Raw genomic sequence first — 18,130 nt, forward strand, 5'->3', positions numbered from 1 at the left:
AGTGCTGGGATTACAGGTGTGAACCACCGCACCTGGCCACAATGGTGGTTCTTTACAACCATATCTTTGAGATTATAAAACATTTTTCCTGATTACAAAAGTAATATAAATTCATTGCAAAAATAGATTAAAAGTAAAACATTAAAACTAATCTGTAGATTCACTATCAAGATAGCCATCACCATCATTGTTTATATCCATTAATTTTTAAAATATTTTAACCATTGTTAAGTGTACAATTCAGTGGCATTAAGTAAATTCACAATGTTGTACAACCATCATTACTATTTATTTCCAAAACTTTTTCATCACCCAGATACTCTAATTTTTCAGGCATATTTTATATATTTGAAACTTTTTTCAAAATTTGAGTCAGTGTTGTATTGTATAAAGCTTTATCCTTTCTGTTCAAAATCATGTATTTTGTAATTGTTTTAAAGTTTTTATTAAAATATAACATACATATGAAAAAGTGCACAAATCTTAAGTGTACAACTTGATAAAGTTTCAAAGTCAACATATCTGTAAAACTAGAACCCTGATCAAGTATCTCAGAAGCATACCCTTTCCTGGGAACTACTTCCCCTTAAAGTCAGTATTCTGACAGTGCAGTTTAAAAAGTTTTAATTAAATGCAATGTTATGGTTAGAAACATGGGTTTTGGGGTATGACAGACATGCACTCAAATCCTGGGAATTAGGCAAATGACAGTCTTTATGAATTTCAGTTTCCTCATAGGAACAAAGCCAATAACATCTTCCTCACAGCATCCTTCCATAAGGTGCAGAATGTTTTTCGGTGGGCCGCCACACCACACTGCTCTTCCTTCCTCTCTGTGGATCACGCCAGCTGCCTAGTCAGTTCTGACGAGAGAACCTGAATACTTGGTTGCTGGTGCAGGATTCACATGCTAATTATGGTTCTTTTTGATGGGCGACTCTGCTTCTAATCGGCCATCTTGGCCCTGTCCCTGACGCCACTTAGCAAATGCTGACACTTGGTCAGCACTCAGTGACAAGTGCTGAGCATTGATCCTCATGCGATACGTAATACTGTGATCAACATATGACAGTTGTTAGTGTTATCATTTTTGTTATGATTATTCCTTTTCACCTACTTTAAATCAGAACTTAATGTGATATTTCTTGGTTTTCCCTCCTTTTGTCCCTTTAATCCACCTGTCTGCTTGCTTTCTGTTTTGACATTTCCCTGCATAGTATAACAGATGCTACATTATTGTCTGAATTCAACCAATTATATTACAGAAGAATAAACAACAGTAGCTCGTTATTCCATTCATTGTACAGACAATGTCTGCTCCTCAATGTATACAGTCTCCAGGGCTTTTCCCCAGAAAGAAAACAGACCTCATACATCCCACACCAATGGACCAACGTGGAAAACAATGAAGAGATACGAGGTAAATCAGCAACCTTGAGATTTGAATACCCAACAGTTCTACTGCCAAAAAAATAACAAAAATACATCAGTAGTTCAGTTTCAAACATACTGGCTAAGAGCAAGGGCCTCCTGTAAGCAAACACTGTTGTAAAACAACAACATAAAGGACACCGACGCTCAAACAAGTCATAGTAAACACCAGTGTTAAACTTTAGTTTGATTTGCTCAACAAATATAGTTTATTTGCATTATTTTTGGTTTGTAACAAAACAAGGAAACCTGGTATAAGTTAAAATATGAACTGATCTGGGACTTTTTTTTTCTACTAAAAATACGTGAGTATTTAAAGCATATCTGAGGAATGAGAAATGGGGCTATTTTTTGAAGTGAAATTAGGCAGTGAAAATAGATACCCACAAAAGACTGTCGCTACACAGTTACATTTTTTAAACAGAAAGAATAATACACACAACAGTCTCTTACAATAAGAATCAAAGACTGCCTTAATTTACTTATACACACAGATGTATACATAAATACATACACACACACAACAACCTCTAGGCTTCTATGAGTATGTACAAATAACAGTTTATAGCTGGCTGAGGCACAGTGTTAAATAGGCTAAAGCTAACATTCATTAATTCCATGCATTCTTACTGAGCATCTTCTGAGTCAGGCATTATTCTAAATGATGGCAAAATAGCAGTGAACAAAATAGATAAAAAATTCTGCCTAAATGGAGCCTACATTCTAGTAGGGTAGGGATAAAGACAACAAAGACACACATAGGAAAAGACAGTATGTGCCACATAATGACTGTTCAGTCAACGATGGACTATATACCATGGAGGTCTCATAAGATTATAACGGAGCTGAAAAATTCCTATTGCCTAGTATTTAGTGCACTATACTTTTATTTGTTATTTTAAAGTACACTCCTTCTACATATTTTTTAGAAAAGTTAACCATAAAACAGCCCCAGGCAGGTCCTTCAGAAGGTATTCCAGAAGAAAGCATTGTTATAATAAGAGACGACAGCTCCATGTGTGTTACTGCCCCAAAGACTTTCCAGCAGACAAGATGTGAATATGGAAGACAATGATACTGATGATCTAGACCCTGTGCAGGCCTACCCTAATGTGCGTGTATCTTAGTTTTTAATAAAAAGTTTAAAAACAAGGAAAAATTTTTAATAGATAAAAACTTATAGAATAAGGATATAAAGAAAGAAAAGTTTTGGACAGCTGTACAATGTGTGTTTTAAGCTATTACAAAATAATCAGAAAGTTAAAAAAATTAAGTTTACATAAAGTAAAAAAGTTATAGTAAGCTAAGGTTTATTCATTGCTGAAAAAAGAAAAAAAGTAAACCTAGTATAGCCTAAGTGTACAGTGATTATAAAGTCCGCTGTAGTGTAATGTCCTAGGCCTTCATATTCACTCACCACTTGCTCACTGAGTCACCCAGAGCAACTTCAGTCTTGCAAGCTCCATTCATGGTAAGTACCCTATACAGGTGCAACATTTTTTATCCTTTGTACTGTACCTTCTTATCCTTTTTATTGTACCTTTTCTATGTTTAGATATACAAACACTTACCACTGTACTACAGTTGCCTGCAGTATTCAGTACAGTAACATGCTGTACAGGTTTGTAGCCTAGGAGCAACAGGTTATACCATATAGCCTAGGTGTGTAGCAGGCTATACTATCTATGTTTAAGTAAAGTCTAGGATGTTTGCACATCAACGGAATTGCCAATGACACATTTCCCCATCCTTAGGTGATACAAGACTATATCATTTTTCACAAAGTGGTGAGTGCTATGGAGGGAGTGCAGGGAATGCTGGTAGAAGGTGGGGGGAGGGGTAAAATTTTAAATACTGTAAACCTCAGTAAGCAAAGGTCTAAAGGAAAGAGGGTTCCACATGGATATTTAAATCTAAAAGAAGTATATTATAGGCAGCAGTCACAGTAAGTAACAAGGACCAGGTGCCTGGCTTGATTGAAGAATAGCAAGGCAGCCAATGTGGCTGGAACGGAATGAGCAAGGGGAGAGGGGTAGGAGTTAAAGTTACAGTGGAAACAAAGGAGATGGGTGATTAGATCATACTTGGCTTTGGGAGGGACAATTAATAATTATTTTCCTATTTTAAAATTAAGGTATAATTTATATACAGTAAACTCTATCCTTTTAAATGTACAGTTCTGTGAGTTTTGACAAATACATATAATTTGCATAAGTACCATCACCAATAAAGAAGAGTTCTATTACCTCTCTCCCCATTCAAATTTCTTCATCCCTAGCTACTAACCTCTAATCTTTATTCTGATCCTAGTTTTGTCTTTTCCAGAATGTTATATAAATGTAACCATAAATGTTACATAAATGACTTCCTTCACTTAGCATAATATATTTGAGATTCATCCATGTTGTTGAATAGATCAGTAGTTTGTTCCTATTTATTGCTGAGTAGTATTCCACTGTATAGATACACATACAGTTTGATGACCCCTTCTCCAGTTGAGGGACACCTGAGCTGTTTCCAGGTTTAGATGACTACAAATAAAGCTGCCAAAAACATTTTCATACATATTTTTGTATGAATGTAAACTGCTTTATGTGAAAGCAGTTTACTGTTACTTTCATTTCACTTGTGTAAATACATACCTAGGAGTGTGACTGCTGGGTCATATCATATATGTATGTTTAACTTTACAAGAAAGTTTCAAGCTAATTTCCAAAGTGGATGTACTATTTAGCATTCCCATCATTAATGTGTAAGAGTTCAGGCCGGGCGCAGTGGCTCACACTTGTAATCCCAGCACTTTGGGAGGCCGAGGCGGGTGGATCACGAGGTCAGGAGATCGAGACCACGGTGAAGCCCCGTCTCTACTAAAAATACAAAAAATTAGCTGGGCGTGGTGGCGGGCGCCTGTAGTCCCAGCTACTCGGAGAGGCTGAGGCAGGAGAATGGCGTGAACCCAGGAGGCGGAGCTTGCAGTGAGCCAAGATCGCGCCACTGCACTCCAGCCTGGGTGAGACAGCGAGACTCCATCTCAAAAAAAAAAAAGAGTTCAGTTCTTCCTCATCTTTGCCAATACTTGGTATTGTCCCTTTTTCTTTTAAAAAGTCTTCTAAAAGGTGTACATATATTGTGGTTTTAATTTGTATCTCCCTAATGGCTAAAAATTTTGAGCATATTTTGATGCACTTATTTGCCTTCTGTATATTTTCTTTGATGAAGTGTCTTTCAAATATTTTGCTCATTTTAATACTTGGGTTGCTTTCTTATTATTGAGTTTTGAGAGTTCTTTATGTATTCTGGACATCAGATATATGATTTTCCCCTTGTCTGTGGCTTGTTTTTTCAATTTCCTAGCAGTATTTTACAAACAGTAGAAGTTTCTAATTTTGATAAAGTCTAATTTAGATATTTGTTATTTTATAGGTTGTGTCTTTGGTGTCAGATCTAAGAAATCTTTGCCTGACTCAAGGTCATGAAGATTTTCTCCTATGTTTTCTTCTGGGACTTGAATAGTTTTAGATTTTACATTGAGGTCTATTACCCATTTTGAGTTAATTTTTGCTTGTGATGCAATATATGAATTGAAGCGTTTTAAAACTGGTTTTCTATGGTATTTTTTTCGATATAAATATTCAATTGTTGCAGCATCATGTGTTGAAAAGACTATCCTTTCTCCATTGAATTGCCTTTGTATCTCTGTTGAAAGTCAATTGACCATATATGTGTGGGTCTATTTCTGGACTCCATTGATTCATGGGTCCATTTTTTTTGTAAATACCACTATGTCTTGATTATAGTAAGTCCTGCACTCTAGTAATGTCCAACTTTGTTTTCTTTTTCAAAATTGTTTAGACTATTCCAGTTCTATTGCTTTTTCATATAAATTTAAGAATCAGTTTATCTCTACAGAAAATCTTATAGATATTTGATTAGAATTACTGTAATAATTCAGGTTTTATTTTGAGATGTAAGCCACTGCAAGTTTTTGAAGTGACATGATGTGACAAATGATTTTTAAAGGATTTATTAAGACTATAGGAAAGGCAAAAATGGAGATGTGGAATCAAGTTGGGAGGTTACTAAAGTAATCCAGATAACAGGCAATAGTGGCTTAAATGTGGGTGATAGTGGTGGAGTTAAACATTTAAGTTTTGCATATATTTGCAGAGCCCACAGGATTTACTCATTAAATATAGATGTAAACGAGAGAAGTCAAGGATAATTCCAAGGTTCTGGCTCTAACAACTGGAAAGATTTTCCATTTACTGAGACAGGGAAGACTGCAGAAAGAGCAGGTTTGGGTGGGGAGGGTAGGATCAGTTGTGCAATTTAAAACATATTAAGTTCTGATGTATATGAGACATCTAAGTAGACATGATGGGCCAGCAGTTAGATATTCAAGTCCGGAGTTCAGGGAAAGGGAGGAGCTGGAAATATAAATCTGGGAGTCAAACGTATAGACAATATAATATAGTCAATATAATAATCATAATACTGGATGAGATCACCAAAGGAGTAGAATGGATCCCATATACAGACAGTTGATTTGACCCGATTCTGCAGTCAATCTCTGCTCCTGGAAACCTGGAGAGTATGGATAGCTTACTGCTCTTCTACTATGACCTCATTTCTGAATAAAGTAAATAAGGCAAATGATTGTATTTCCTAAATCAAAATTCAAATAGATGATTTTTGGTTGCTTCTGGATATAAAGAACAGTCTGTAGGCTGTGATTTGGACACCATGAAGCTAGAATTTCTGGTCTGTTTTAATGGTTCATGAGAACAATGGAACACTTCACACTGGAACTACTGAAGAAATAGTGGAGATAGATATAGTCTCCATAATTATAATAAGGTATATTTATGTATTGGCACCTACCTTATTGAACTGTAAAAATTCAATAAGATAAGTAATGCCTATAAAGTGATCACCACTGAGTTTAGCACATATTAACTGCACGATAGTGGTGATAATGCCAATGATGATGATGACAGGGATGATTATTATTATGGCCCAGTGTGGACAAAAGCAACTTACATAAGATAAAAATACAAATTATAAAGAGCAGTTTTACCTTAATAACCAATTTATGGTCCCACCTTCATTCTTTGAATTTGGATTAATAAGTAGAATGAATACTGGATAGAAGCTCTGGTTCTGCTCTTATCAGGCTTATGTTAGCTAAAAATTTAAAAGTAGGCTTAAAAATATCTTTTTAAAACTATTTTTTTTTTTTAACCAAACACCACATGTTCTCACTCATAGGTGGGAATTCAACAATGAGAACACTTGGACACAGGAAGGGGAACATCACACACCGGGGCCTGTCGTGGGATGGGGGGAGGGAGGAGGGATAGCATTAGGAGATATACCTAATGTAAATGACAAGTTAATGGGTACAGCACACCAACATGGCACATGTATACATGTGTAACAAACCTGCATGTTGTGCACAGGTACCTTAGAACTTAAAGTATAATTTAAAAAAAGAAATTATTATTATTATTATTTTAAATAGAGATAGGGTCTTGTCATGTTGTTCTGGCTGGCCTTGAACTCCCAGGCTCAACTGATCCTCCCACCTCGGCTTCCCAAGTAGCTGAGATTACAGGTGTGTGCCACTGTGTTTGGCCAAAAATAGGCTTTTAAATCCTGCTATGATCTTACTTTCATCCTCTGTAAAACAGTAATAATAATATCATCCTTACCAATTGTATTAGTCTGTTTGCACACTGCTATAAAGAACTACCTGAGGCTGGGCGCGATGGCTCATGCCTGTAATCCCAGCACTTTGGGAGGCCAAGGCAGGCAGATCAGGAGGTCAGGAGGTCTAAGACCATCCTGGCTAACACGGTGAAACCCCGTCTCTACTAAAAATATAGAAAATTAGCCACGCGTGGTGGCAGGTGCCTGTAGTCCCAGCTACTCAGGAGGCTGAGGCAGGGGAATCACTTGAACCCAGGAGGCAGAGGTTGCAGTGAGCCAAGATTGTGCTACTGCACCACTGCACCCCAGCCTGGGCAACAGAGTGAGACTCTGTCTCAAAAAAAAAAAAAAAAAAACAAAAAAGCCAAAAAACCAAAAAAACGACCTGAGACTGGGTAATTTATTAAGAAAAGAGGTTTAATTGACTCACAGACTTAACAGGAAGGATGACTGGGAGGCCTCAAGAAACTTACAATCATGGTGGAAGGCGAAGGGGAAGCAAAGCCCTTCTTCACATGGTGGCAGGGGAGAAAGAGAGAGAACAATGGAGGAAGTGCCACATTTTTAGTCCATCAGATCTTGTGAGAAGTTCATCATGAGAACAGCAAGGGGAAACGGCGCTCCCATGATCCAATCACTTTCCACCAAGCCCTTCCTTCAACATGTGGGGATTACAATTTGATATTAGATTTGGGTGGGGACACAGAGTCAAACCATATTACCAATTTTGTAGAGTGGTTGTGAAGGTGAAACAGAAAACTGAAGAGAAAGTGCCAAGGTTTCTAATTCCATGTTCTTCTGTTTTCCCACTTAGTAGTCATTAATATTACTTAATATTTTCTACTTGAGGTGGCACGAAGGCATAAAAGGAAACAAGTTTGGGTAGACAGGCAAAAATTAACTTTTCTTTCTAGAGAACCATCAGCAAAAGGGAATAGCTTAGTAACTATTCTACTTCACCCATGATTCGCCAAAATTCAGGCTTTTTAGCCATAGCTCTAGTAATTTGACTATGTTCTAAGTTTGTTCATTTACTGTTCCCTGAGCAAGCCCTGTGCCTTTCTCCTTTTGTTCATGACTACTTAACTCTTGCACTTCGCTTTGATGTCCATCCAACCATCCATCCATCTATTCATTAGTCCAGACAAAATGTTCTTCTACTTCATCTTTAACCATCAAAGTCTGTGAAGTCTTTTTTTTTTTTTAAATTCACATCTCTACGGGTGCACCGTGAAGTCTTTCTTGTTGCTTTCCTAGTTAGATATCAGCTTCCTCCAAATAAACATCCTGTGCTATTTTAGTGGTTTTTATAATATATGGTATCTTTTCCTGTAGTGATTTTGCATTTGTCTACCCTCTTGCATTAGTAAGCTCCTTGAGGGCTGGAGTATGCCTTGCACCTACAGCATAATGTCCACAGCACCTGATTTAATAATTTGCACACAGAAGGAAATTAACTAAATATTTGCCAAATACTGAGTGAATAAAAGATCTGAGACTCAAAAACCTTAGCTGAAAATTTCTCTGCTTACCGAAAACTCAGTAGAAAAAAGCAGTACTCAGGAAGGCTTTCTTGGAGTATACATAGTTCACGCATTTCTCTAGTTACTATAAAGTCCATCCCTTAATCAGAAAAAATGTATTACTTGGGCCTTTGCAGGGATGATTTTACTGTATTATACTTCAGCCTTATGATTTAGAATTACATTTAAAAAGTTTTAAGGAGCTGTCATACATAACTTGCCATTGTCACAGTAGCTATTAGATATAGTTGGGGTTAGTATTCACCACATTGCACAGCTTCCTCTTGAACAGGAATACAGGAAACGTTGCTCTAAAATCTCAGTGCTAGAAAATGTGGAAAAATTCTGAGAAACTAGCCTTTAGATCTGATGTTACGCACAAAGTAAAACTTGTAAACTATCATATTTTCCTTTGTTTTGGCCCAAGATAAGTACAGAACAGATTTTATGGTACATGTGGAACAAATGTACAGCACCCTATCACATGGATTTGGTGCTTGTGCTAGATTATCTGTTGCCAACATGTTAGTCTTATCTTTGGCATTATCTTCCTTTGTTCTTTTCCTTTATTTCTATATCTATTCTTTCTTAATCCCTTTGAATTGAATGTATTCATGTAAGTTTCTTGAAACTGATTTTGGAAAGAATGAGTACATATATAAATTAATAAAACACGGGAGATCTTTGCTATTGTTTTTCCTTCAGAATAGTCTTATAGCCTTTCTCCTTATTAGGGCCAATGACCAGATCAATAAACTTTTCTAGATGTTTGATTTCACTCCAACAGTTATCACACAGCAAAATGAGGCTAACTATTAAGGAATTTCCCTGCAACCAAGGTGATTTGACTGTTCAATACTTCTTTTTTCTAAAGGATCTTAGAATATTGAAGATAATCAAAACAATAAAACCACTCTTGTTTCTCAATGTAATTATATGGGTTAGGATTTCCAGTTAGAAGACAGGTAGTGTTGCAGTGAAAAGTCAGGTGACCCGGCTTCTGATCCAGATTATGTGTTCAACCAGTTTGGTGACCACAGGTAAACCATATAATCTTTCTGGGTCTCAGTTTTTTCAGAGGTTGCACAATACCAGCTTTTCCCAAACAGTGGTTTGTGATACACTAGGGTGCCATGATATGTTAATTGTTGTTCCATTAAAAAAAGGGGCAAATAAGTTTGGATAAGATTGGACTAAATGAAAATAAACCTTTTCTTAATGGTGGGATTTATAAGAGCCTTTGTGACACTTGGTTGAGGGAGAATAGAGTGCATAGTATTATCCAAACTTGCATTTTATGAGAGCATATCAATAGAAAAGTTTAAGTAATGACTAGGTGCAAAATATGACCTGTCCTCTCCCCCGCTGTACCCCAACCTCTCACATGTTAACAGCTGGAACACATAAAGTGAATTTTGTTTATAGGGTCTTCTGTAAGATGATGGGCTTTATCTACATTTAGAAAGAGAGAAAGTTTCAGCTCATGGTAAATTAGATAAATCATCAGATGAAATTACATACGCTGCCAAGCTCTAGATCCAGAACATTGAGTTAATTGTGTACCCTTGACATTTTAGCAAGCCAGTATGGTTGACGATACACTAATACACACACAAACACACACAGAGCGAGAGAGTGTGTGCATGTGTGAATGACAGCATAAAGCAGCAAGAATCCTAAACTATATTTCTTGAAATAGCCTAAAAGGATAGTGACTAATTTCTCCCTTATCTAAACTTTTGTGAAACTTGGCATATATGAGTCCTGTGGACACAATGATATAGGGCTTTGTACTGGAATGGAGTATAAGAAAGAGCTTTATAGTCATAAAGTCCTGGATGAGAATCTCAGCTGTTCTCATTTTTGTATGTGTAACTCCTCAGTGAACTTCAGTTTTTTCACTTATAAAGATAAATCTCTAACCTTGTAGCTTGTTTTAATGGTTAATTGATAAGGATATGTAAAGCAGCTAGCAGACTATTTAATACACAGAAGACATTCAACAAAATATTTTCTACCTTCCATTATTGACAGTCCTCAGAGTGCAGAGACTAGGGTTTGTTTTGCATGCTATCTTGTATATATGTGATAGATACTCATAAGAGTTTTGACATGAATAAACTGATTTCCAAACAGTTAAGTTTCACATATCTTTTAAGACCTGACTCAAATATTACTTCATCTGTACATTGTCTGATTATCTCAGCTGTAAAAGATTTTTCCTTTGGCCTTGAACTCTCTTAAGTATTTGCTTTTATTTCTATGTCATTTAGCACATTTTTTCTTGATTTGCTGTTACTCCTAGACAGGCTGTATCTTCCCTCTAAGATATAACATCTTCTTATAGGCAGAAAACATTTCATTATCCTTTGTTTCCCTTGCAGTGCTCAGCACAGGTCTTCTTCAAAAAACATTTGTTAAACAAGTGAAAGTGGTGGCATACTTTGACTGAGAGTAATAACTAACAGAGTTTTCCTCAACCCCAGTTAGGGCCCTTCAGGCCTTTCCATTGCTTGTTAGATGGCTTCCTCTTTTTATAAGTGAATCTTGCCATTAATCCTACATCTGAAAAAAAGTTCTGAATGTTCTTTTCTATGAAGCCAGCCTAGGAAGTCATTTGACCCCCATTCTGTTTGTGCCTACTGCACCTTAGGCATACCTCTATAATAACGTTTGGTGGGGGTACGGGGGAGGGACAGCATTAGGAGATATACCTAATGCTAAATGACGAGTTAATGGGTGCAGCCCAACAACATGGCACATGGATACATATGTAACAAACCTGCACATTGTGCACATGTACCCTAAAACTTAAAGTATAATAATAAAAAGAAAAGAAAAAAAAATAACCTTTACATATAGTATTATAATTCTATTTTTGTAAGAGTAGGAACTCCTGGAGGGCAGGATCCATGTCTGCATCACTGTTCCCTAACAGATTTGGGGCATATAGTACATATCCCAAAAATGTTTGTAAAATGAGTGAATGAAAAATCCTCTATATTGCTATGGACATGACATGAACTCAGGGAAAAAATCTATGAAGCTACATGAATTTCCCATATTTGGGGGCTCAATGCAAGCTGTTACAAAAGTAACTCACAGTATCTTTTGGTGGGTAAAATGAAGGCTGTGGAAGGGAGAAGAGATACAATCTTTCTATTCTTAAGGTGAAACAATATCCAGGAACGATGAGAAATATTTGCCAACAAATATTTGTCGGCAACAAAACGGAAAGATTATAGAAAACCATGAATCTAGTACAAGATCAAGTTTTAGTTCTAAGAGTTCCATACAAGAGATCAGGAATAATTAAGAAAACATTAGGTCTTCCATACTAAAATGAGTCTAGGAAAAGTAGAGAGAAATAAGTTGTAAGAAATATTAACAGTTTTGCAGCTGGGTGTGGTGGCTCACGCCTGTAATGCCAGCACTTTGGAAGGCCAAGGCTGGTGGATCACTTCAGGTCAGGAGTTCGAGACCAGCCTGGCCAACACGGTGAAACCCTGTCTCTACTAAAAATACAAAAATTAGCCAGGCATGGTGGTGTGCGCCTGTCAACCCAGCTACTTGGGAGGCTGAGGCAGGAGAATCACTTGAACCTGGGAGGTGGAGGCTACAATGAGCCGAGATGGTGCTACAGTGAGCCCAGATGGTGCCACTGCACTCCAGCCTGGGTGACAGAGCGAAGACTCCATTTCAAAAAAAAAAAAGAAAGAAATATTAACAGCTTCAGTATCAAATACAGTGGAAATACAACCCAGCTTCTGAATAACTTTTCTTAAAATTATGCCCCACCTCACGTTCCTCTTCTTGTTCTTTGCGAATCTGCTCCAAACGAAACTGTTCTGCCATCTCTCTCTCGTGAGCTTCCCTCTGTTGATAAAACAGAAAAAGAACAAGCACTTAACACATACTTGTTTACAAAGAAAGAGAAATAAGTAAAGAGAAAAAAGAAAAGAGGAAAGAAAGAAAGAGTACGTGACATTCAAAGGCTCATTGTCAACATGACTCAGAGGTATATTGTGGTAATGGAAATGTTTCTTTCTAGAACAAGAATGGAAATGAAAGCAAAAACAAAGCATAGGTCTCTGATAATGTTAGGTTCCTATTCAAATACCTTTGATAGCTCTGGGTAAAGTGCCATTCAAGATCCTTTAGGACATCCTTTGGTCTTCCTTTCTGACCTTTTCTATCTACCCTGTACTGAAATCTAAAGCTATTTAATCAGCCTCTATCCATCCTCCATGCATTCTGGACCCTTGATGCTAGCTTATACTGCTTCCTCTTCCCTCCTACTGCTCTTTCTCTGTCCAGTTCACATATATTATCTCTTCTTTGAAACATTCCCAGTACAGTCCCACTCCCTGGCTCTCCAAAAAAAAACCTGGAAAAAAATTTCCACTGAAACTCCTACTCACTGAACTCTCACAGAACTCAGTGCTTCCCTTAGGACATTTAGGATTCTTGGCTTATGTTACAGCTACTTGTATTCTTTACTTAATCAACTCTACCACATTGTGAAACTTCCTTTGAGAGCAGAAATTGTGGCCTATTCATCTCTCTCTCCTTCAAAGCTCAACAGAGAAGCAGGTGCTTAAGAAGTATTCAATAAATCAATAGTTCCCAACGCTGACTGCACATGAGAATCACCTAAAGAGCTTTCTAAAAATTGCTGGTTTCTATCATAGACCAACTAAGAAACAAATGAGATAGATACTAGGTTCATCTTTGTTCTCATTTTTCATGAAACAAACTTTGTCAAAATGAACCATGCTTTAATAACCATGGATAGGATTATATTCTTTCTGTTAACTAAATCTAGCTTTCTCTATTGCAAACCCAATATTTTTAGGGATCAAAGTGATAAGGGCTGGCATTTAAATAATGAACAATTGAGTTCTTTATCCCAGAAGTACTTGACCAAGCCTACCTTTGCTCTGTCAGCCTCAAGTGAAAGGCGATAGGCTTCATCTTGCTCTCTCTTCACATTTTCTCTGGCTTCACGTTCATCCTTAAAAAGATTCAAATATTTGTTGACATATTACTTTTTTTTTTGAAGAAAAGAGAAAAAAACTAATGGTAATCCCCTTTTTTAAATTCCTATATGAACTTATAATTAAATAAGAGACTTTTAAAGTGTATAGGACATAAATAAGCAAACAAACAATAAGATGAGCAGCATGGTACATAGTGGAAATAAGAATGCTTGAATCCTAACTCTACAAACTGTGTGACCTTGTATAAGTTATTTAACTTCTCCAGGTCTCAGTTTCCTCAATTGCAAAACAGAAATAATATTTGTCTTATAGGGTCACTGTGAGAATTAAGTACAATAATATGCAAACTATCTAGCAAAGGACCTGACACTTAGTTCATTTTCATTATTAGTTCTCTTCTCCCTTTCTCCTGATTTTTCTGAGATAAACTTGGAGACTGTCAGTATTGGAACTAAGGACTGGGAGGGAGAACAAAGACTAGGAAGTAATCCCTGGGTCAGTGTAGAAAGAGGCCAAAAGCAAAATACTCTGGTTAACCTCATTCCATACCACACCACACCACACCACTAAAGCTCTGGTTACCAATTAAGTATTTCCCCATTACATTCACACTCATGAAGCGTGAATAACAAAAGTTATCTAAGTTGAAAATCTCTTAGAATATTTTTAGCTTCTGAAATGATTATACCATATGCCCATATTTAAATCACAAATTCATTTAAAATTAAAAGTTAATTCATGAACAGAATTTCCCATTTGTTATATTCAGAAGTATAGCCAATATACATATACTTAACTTTAATAATAAATACCCATACCTGTCTACACTAGAGTGTAGGTTCCCTTTTTGGTCATTTATTTATTAAGCAGAACCATATAAAGCTACCAATATTTGTGACCTATAAAACTGGAAATTTCATATAGTTAATTTCTCACTTTTTGTCTCCCCAACATATGCGTACTCAAGGCTGAATATATGCTCAGCATTCTCTTAGGTGAGATACCTAATTGAGACTGGCCTTATTCCTGAAGCCTAATACATCTTCTAGTTCCAATAATTCAACTAATTCCTAAAAGCTCTGGTATGAATAGGAATATTTCATTGCTTCCTAATCTTTCAAATAACAAAACATGAAAAACCATGTGAAACCTGATAATGTCTACTCTTTCAGTCATCGATTAAAGGATTAAACTTTTTTAAATTTTTTTTGAGGGGGAGTCTTGCTCTGTCACCCAGGCTGGAGGGCAGTGGTATGATTTCCACTCACTGCAACTTCAGCCTCCTGGGTTCAAGTGATTCTCCTGCCTCAGCCTCCCGAGTAGCTGGAATTACACGCACCCGATACCACGCCCAGCTAATTTTTGTATTTTTAGTAGAGATGGGGTTTCACCATATTAGCCAGGCTGGTCTCGAACTCCTGAACTCAAGTGATCTGCCTGCCTTGGCCTTCCAAAGTGCTAGGATTACAGGCATGAGCCACCACACCTAGCCAAGGATTAAACTCCTAAGGATCCTATGCCTCTGCAGATAAGTCTATCTTTTCAAATTTAGATATCTCTTGAATGTAATCAACCAACTATGAGAGTAATCTTACCTTTCTATATTTTAAATGAGGGAAATGTACAAGATGTTTAAAATTTTAATTTGACCTTACTTTCCTGACTTCACCCTTTCAAATTAAAGTTTCTCACAACATTCTGTACTTTCCCTTTAGAGCACTTACCATAATTGTAATTAATTATGACATAATTATTTATTTAATCCAAAACTACCCCATGACACTGTAAGCTCCACAAAGACAGGGAACTTGTCTATATTATGTGTCTCTGTATTCCACATACTGCCTAGTCTTTGGGAGGTGTTTAATAAGCATACGTTAAATAAATAAATTATCTTTCCAGGCATGAAATACTTATTGTCTACAGCAAAAATTAAAGAAAAAGATATAGCTCATCCACAAAATGGCTGGCCCAATCTGAGCCTGAAATTGACTGGCTGGGCAGGAATGACTTGTTATGCCACTGTGTACATATAAAAAACGGACCTTCTAAAAGCAATCACAGCTGGAAGCCCTTTGATCACAAATACGGTTTATAATAAAAGAGGGTAAACAGCTCTGTTGTAAAACAGACTGTAGCAGATACGAAAGGTCATCAAATACAGGGATCTCTGCCACAAAATGTGGCACCTGTTGTGTGTTCTTTCCCTTGCTCATAGCTCTCCCTGACCATCCTGACAGATGGGCTGGCTTGGGCATGTGGCTCAGGATTAATTTTCCTAAATTTATCATGGTCATAGCTTCTTGTATGTTTGGTAGTTGTTGGTGAATGGTTATCATTTCTTCTTATCTGCTCCTCAGATTTTATACTTGCCTCTCCAACTGTCCTCTTCAGAGTCATCTCCAATTTTGAGAAAGAGAAAACTGCTTATGTGTTTCCCCCAAATTATTCTATATTATCAGATTTTTTAGAAAATCCCAGGTATTGTGGTTAACACTTCATGTATAAATTTGTTCCCATAACCTGTAGATGTGCCTCTGGAACTTCTCCTGTGTCCTACAAATACTGTCCTTGTAGAGGTTCCCTTTGCTAAATCTAAGAGGGGACACATCAAAGTAACTAGAAATTTTTACACATTGATTGGGTGGAGGTAGAACGGCTAGATTATGAGATTCAGAAACAGATCTTACGTGTTGCCTCGGCTATGGCTTGGGCTACTTGTTATTCAAACACTCCTTGTCACACCAAAGTGAGAAGCTGGATTGCTCAGAAGTAAGTAATAGCCCCAGTAGGTAACTTTCTTTGTAACATACTTGTCACTGCTCTCATACTGCGCTGTGCTACACTCATTTGTGTATTTGTCTAACTGGTCCCTACCTGAGCTCTACACTCCCAGGGGTAAAAGACTCTATTTCATATGTCTTCGTATTTCCTATAGCATCTAGCGTACTATCTTACATATGACAAGCATCTAAAGTATATATTTGTTGGATGAATAAATGGAATTATCAGTGCTCAACAGTTACATACCAGAAATTCAGGAGCCTCTAGGTATTCTTCAGTCTAGTAACTTTTATGTAAATATATTTTCTATCCTGAGTATTATAATGAGTTGTTAAGAAGTGTCAGAATTATAATTTACTTATTTGTATTTAAAAAATTTTTTTGAGTACATAGTAGGTCTACGTATTTATGGGATATGGGAGATATTTTGATACAGGCATGTAATGGGTATTAATCACATCATGGAAAATGGGGTGTCCGTCCCCTCAAGCATTTATCCTTTGTGTTACAAACAATCCAGTTATAATCTTTGTGTTATTTTTAAATGTACAATGATTTTGACTATAGTCACCCTGTTGCGCTATCAAAGGCCAGTATTATTCACTCTTTCCATATTTTTTGTACCCATTAACCACTCCACCTTCCCCCACACCCCACTGCCCTTCCTAGCCTCTGGTAATCATCCTTCTACTCTCTATCTCCATGTGTTTAATTGTTTTGATTTTTACATTCTACAAATAAGTGAGAACATGTGACGTTTGTAGTTCTGTGCCTGACTTATTTCACTTAACATAACGGCCTCCAGTTCCATCCATGTTGTTGCAAATCACAGGATCTAATTTTTTTTTGTAGCGGAATAGTACTCTTGTATACATGTACCATGTTTTCTTTATCCATTTGCCTATTGATGGACATTTAGGTTGCTTCCAAATCTGGCTACTGTGAACAATGCTGCAACAAAAATGTTAGTACAGATATCTCTTTGATATACTGATTTCCCTCCTTTTGGGTATATACCCAGCAGTGGGATTGCTGGATCATATGGTAGCTCTATTTTTAGTTTTTAAAGGAACCTCTACACTGTTCTCCGTGGTGGTTGTACTAATTTACATTCCCACTAACAGTGTACAAGGGTTCCCTTTTCTCCACATCCTCTCCAGCATTTGTTATTCCCTGTCTTTGGGATAAAAGCCGTTTTAACTGAGGTGAGATGATATCTTACTATAGTTCTGATCTGTATCAGAATTAGAATTTAAACATAGTCATTCTCACCATAAAGCCTGTTTTTTCCCCACTGTGGCACACTAGGTAGTTCAGCATAGTCCTCTATCTCCGAGACAATAGCCATTGAATTTTATTACAATTCACTGAAAATGATGTCTATTAAAAATAAAATATTTTATGAGTTGCCAAATGGTTCCTACAGTAAGAATTTAACAACAAAAAAAGAAATTTAGATGTAATTTATGACACCCTCAGTAGTGTTAAAGATTAGTAATCAACAGTTAACTCCTAAAAGACTAATTCAAAGTTCCAAATTATTAAACTGAAGTGGCTATAGACTTTTTTCAAATACTTACCAAATGCATACACACATAGAACACTTATTGGTTTTTCTGAATCCCCAGGTTAGAATGCATGCGCTGCTCCTTGCTCTACCAATAGGTCCTTGTCATCAGAGAC

General features: G+C 36.8%; 1 protein-coding gene across 1 annotated transcript in view; it reads right to left on the reverse strand.

Annotated features, from left to right (window-relative positions):
* Positions 1–18,130, reverse strand: part of FAF1 (Fas associated factor 1) — a 511,769-nt gene that overhangs the window by 37,359 nt on the left and 456,280 nt on the right. Inside the window, exons 16-17 of the mRNA XM_030823889.1 lie at positions 13,597–13,677; positions 12,462–12,539 (exon numbers count right to left, since the gene is read on the reverse strand). Of these exons, the coding sequence (XP_030679749.1) occupies positions 12,462–12,539; positions 13,597–13,677 (159 nt within the window). The remainder of the gene's footprint in view (positions 1–12,461; positions 12,540–13,596; positions 13,678–18,130) is intronic.

This window comes from Nomascus leucogenys, chromosome 12 (genome assembly GCF_006542625.1).
Source record: "Nomascus leucogenys isolate Asia chromosome 12, Asia_NLE_v1, whole genome shotgun sequence".
Lineage (NCBI taxonomy): Eukaryota > Metazoa > Chordata > Mammalia > Primates > Hylobatidae > Nomascus > Nomascus leucogenys.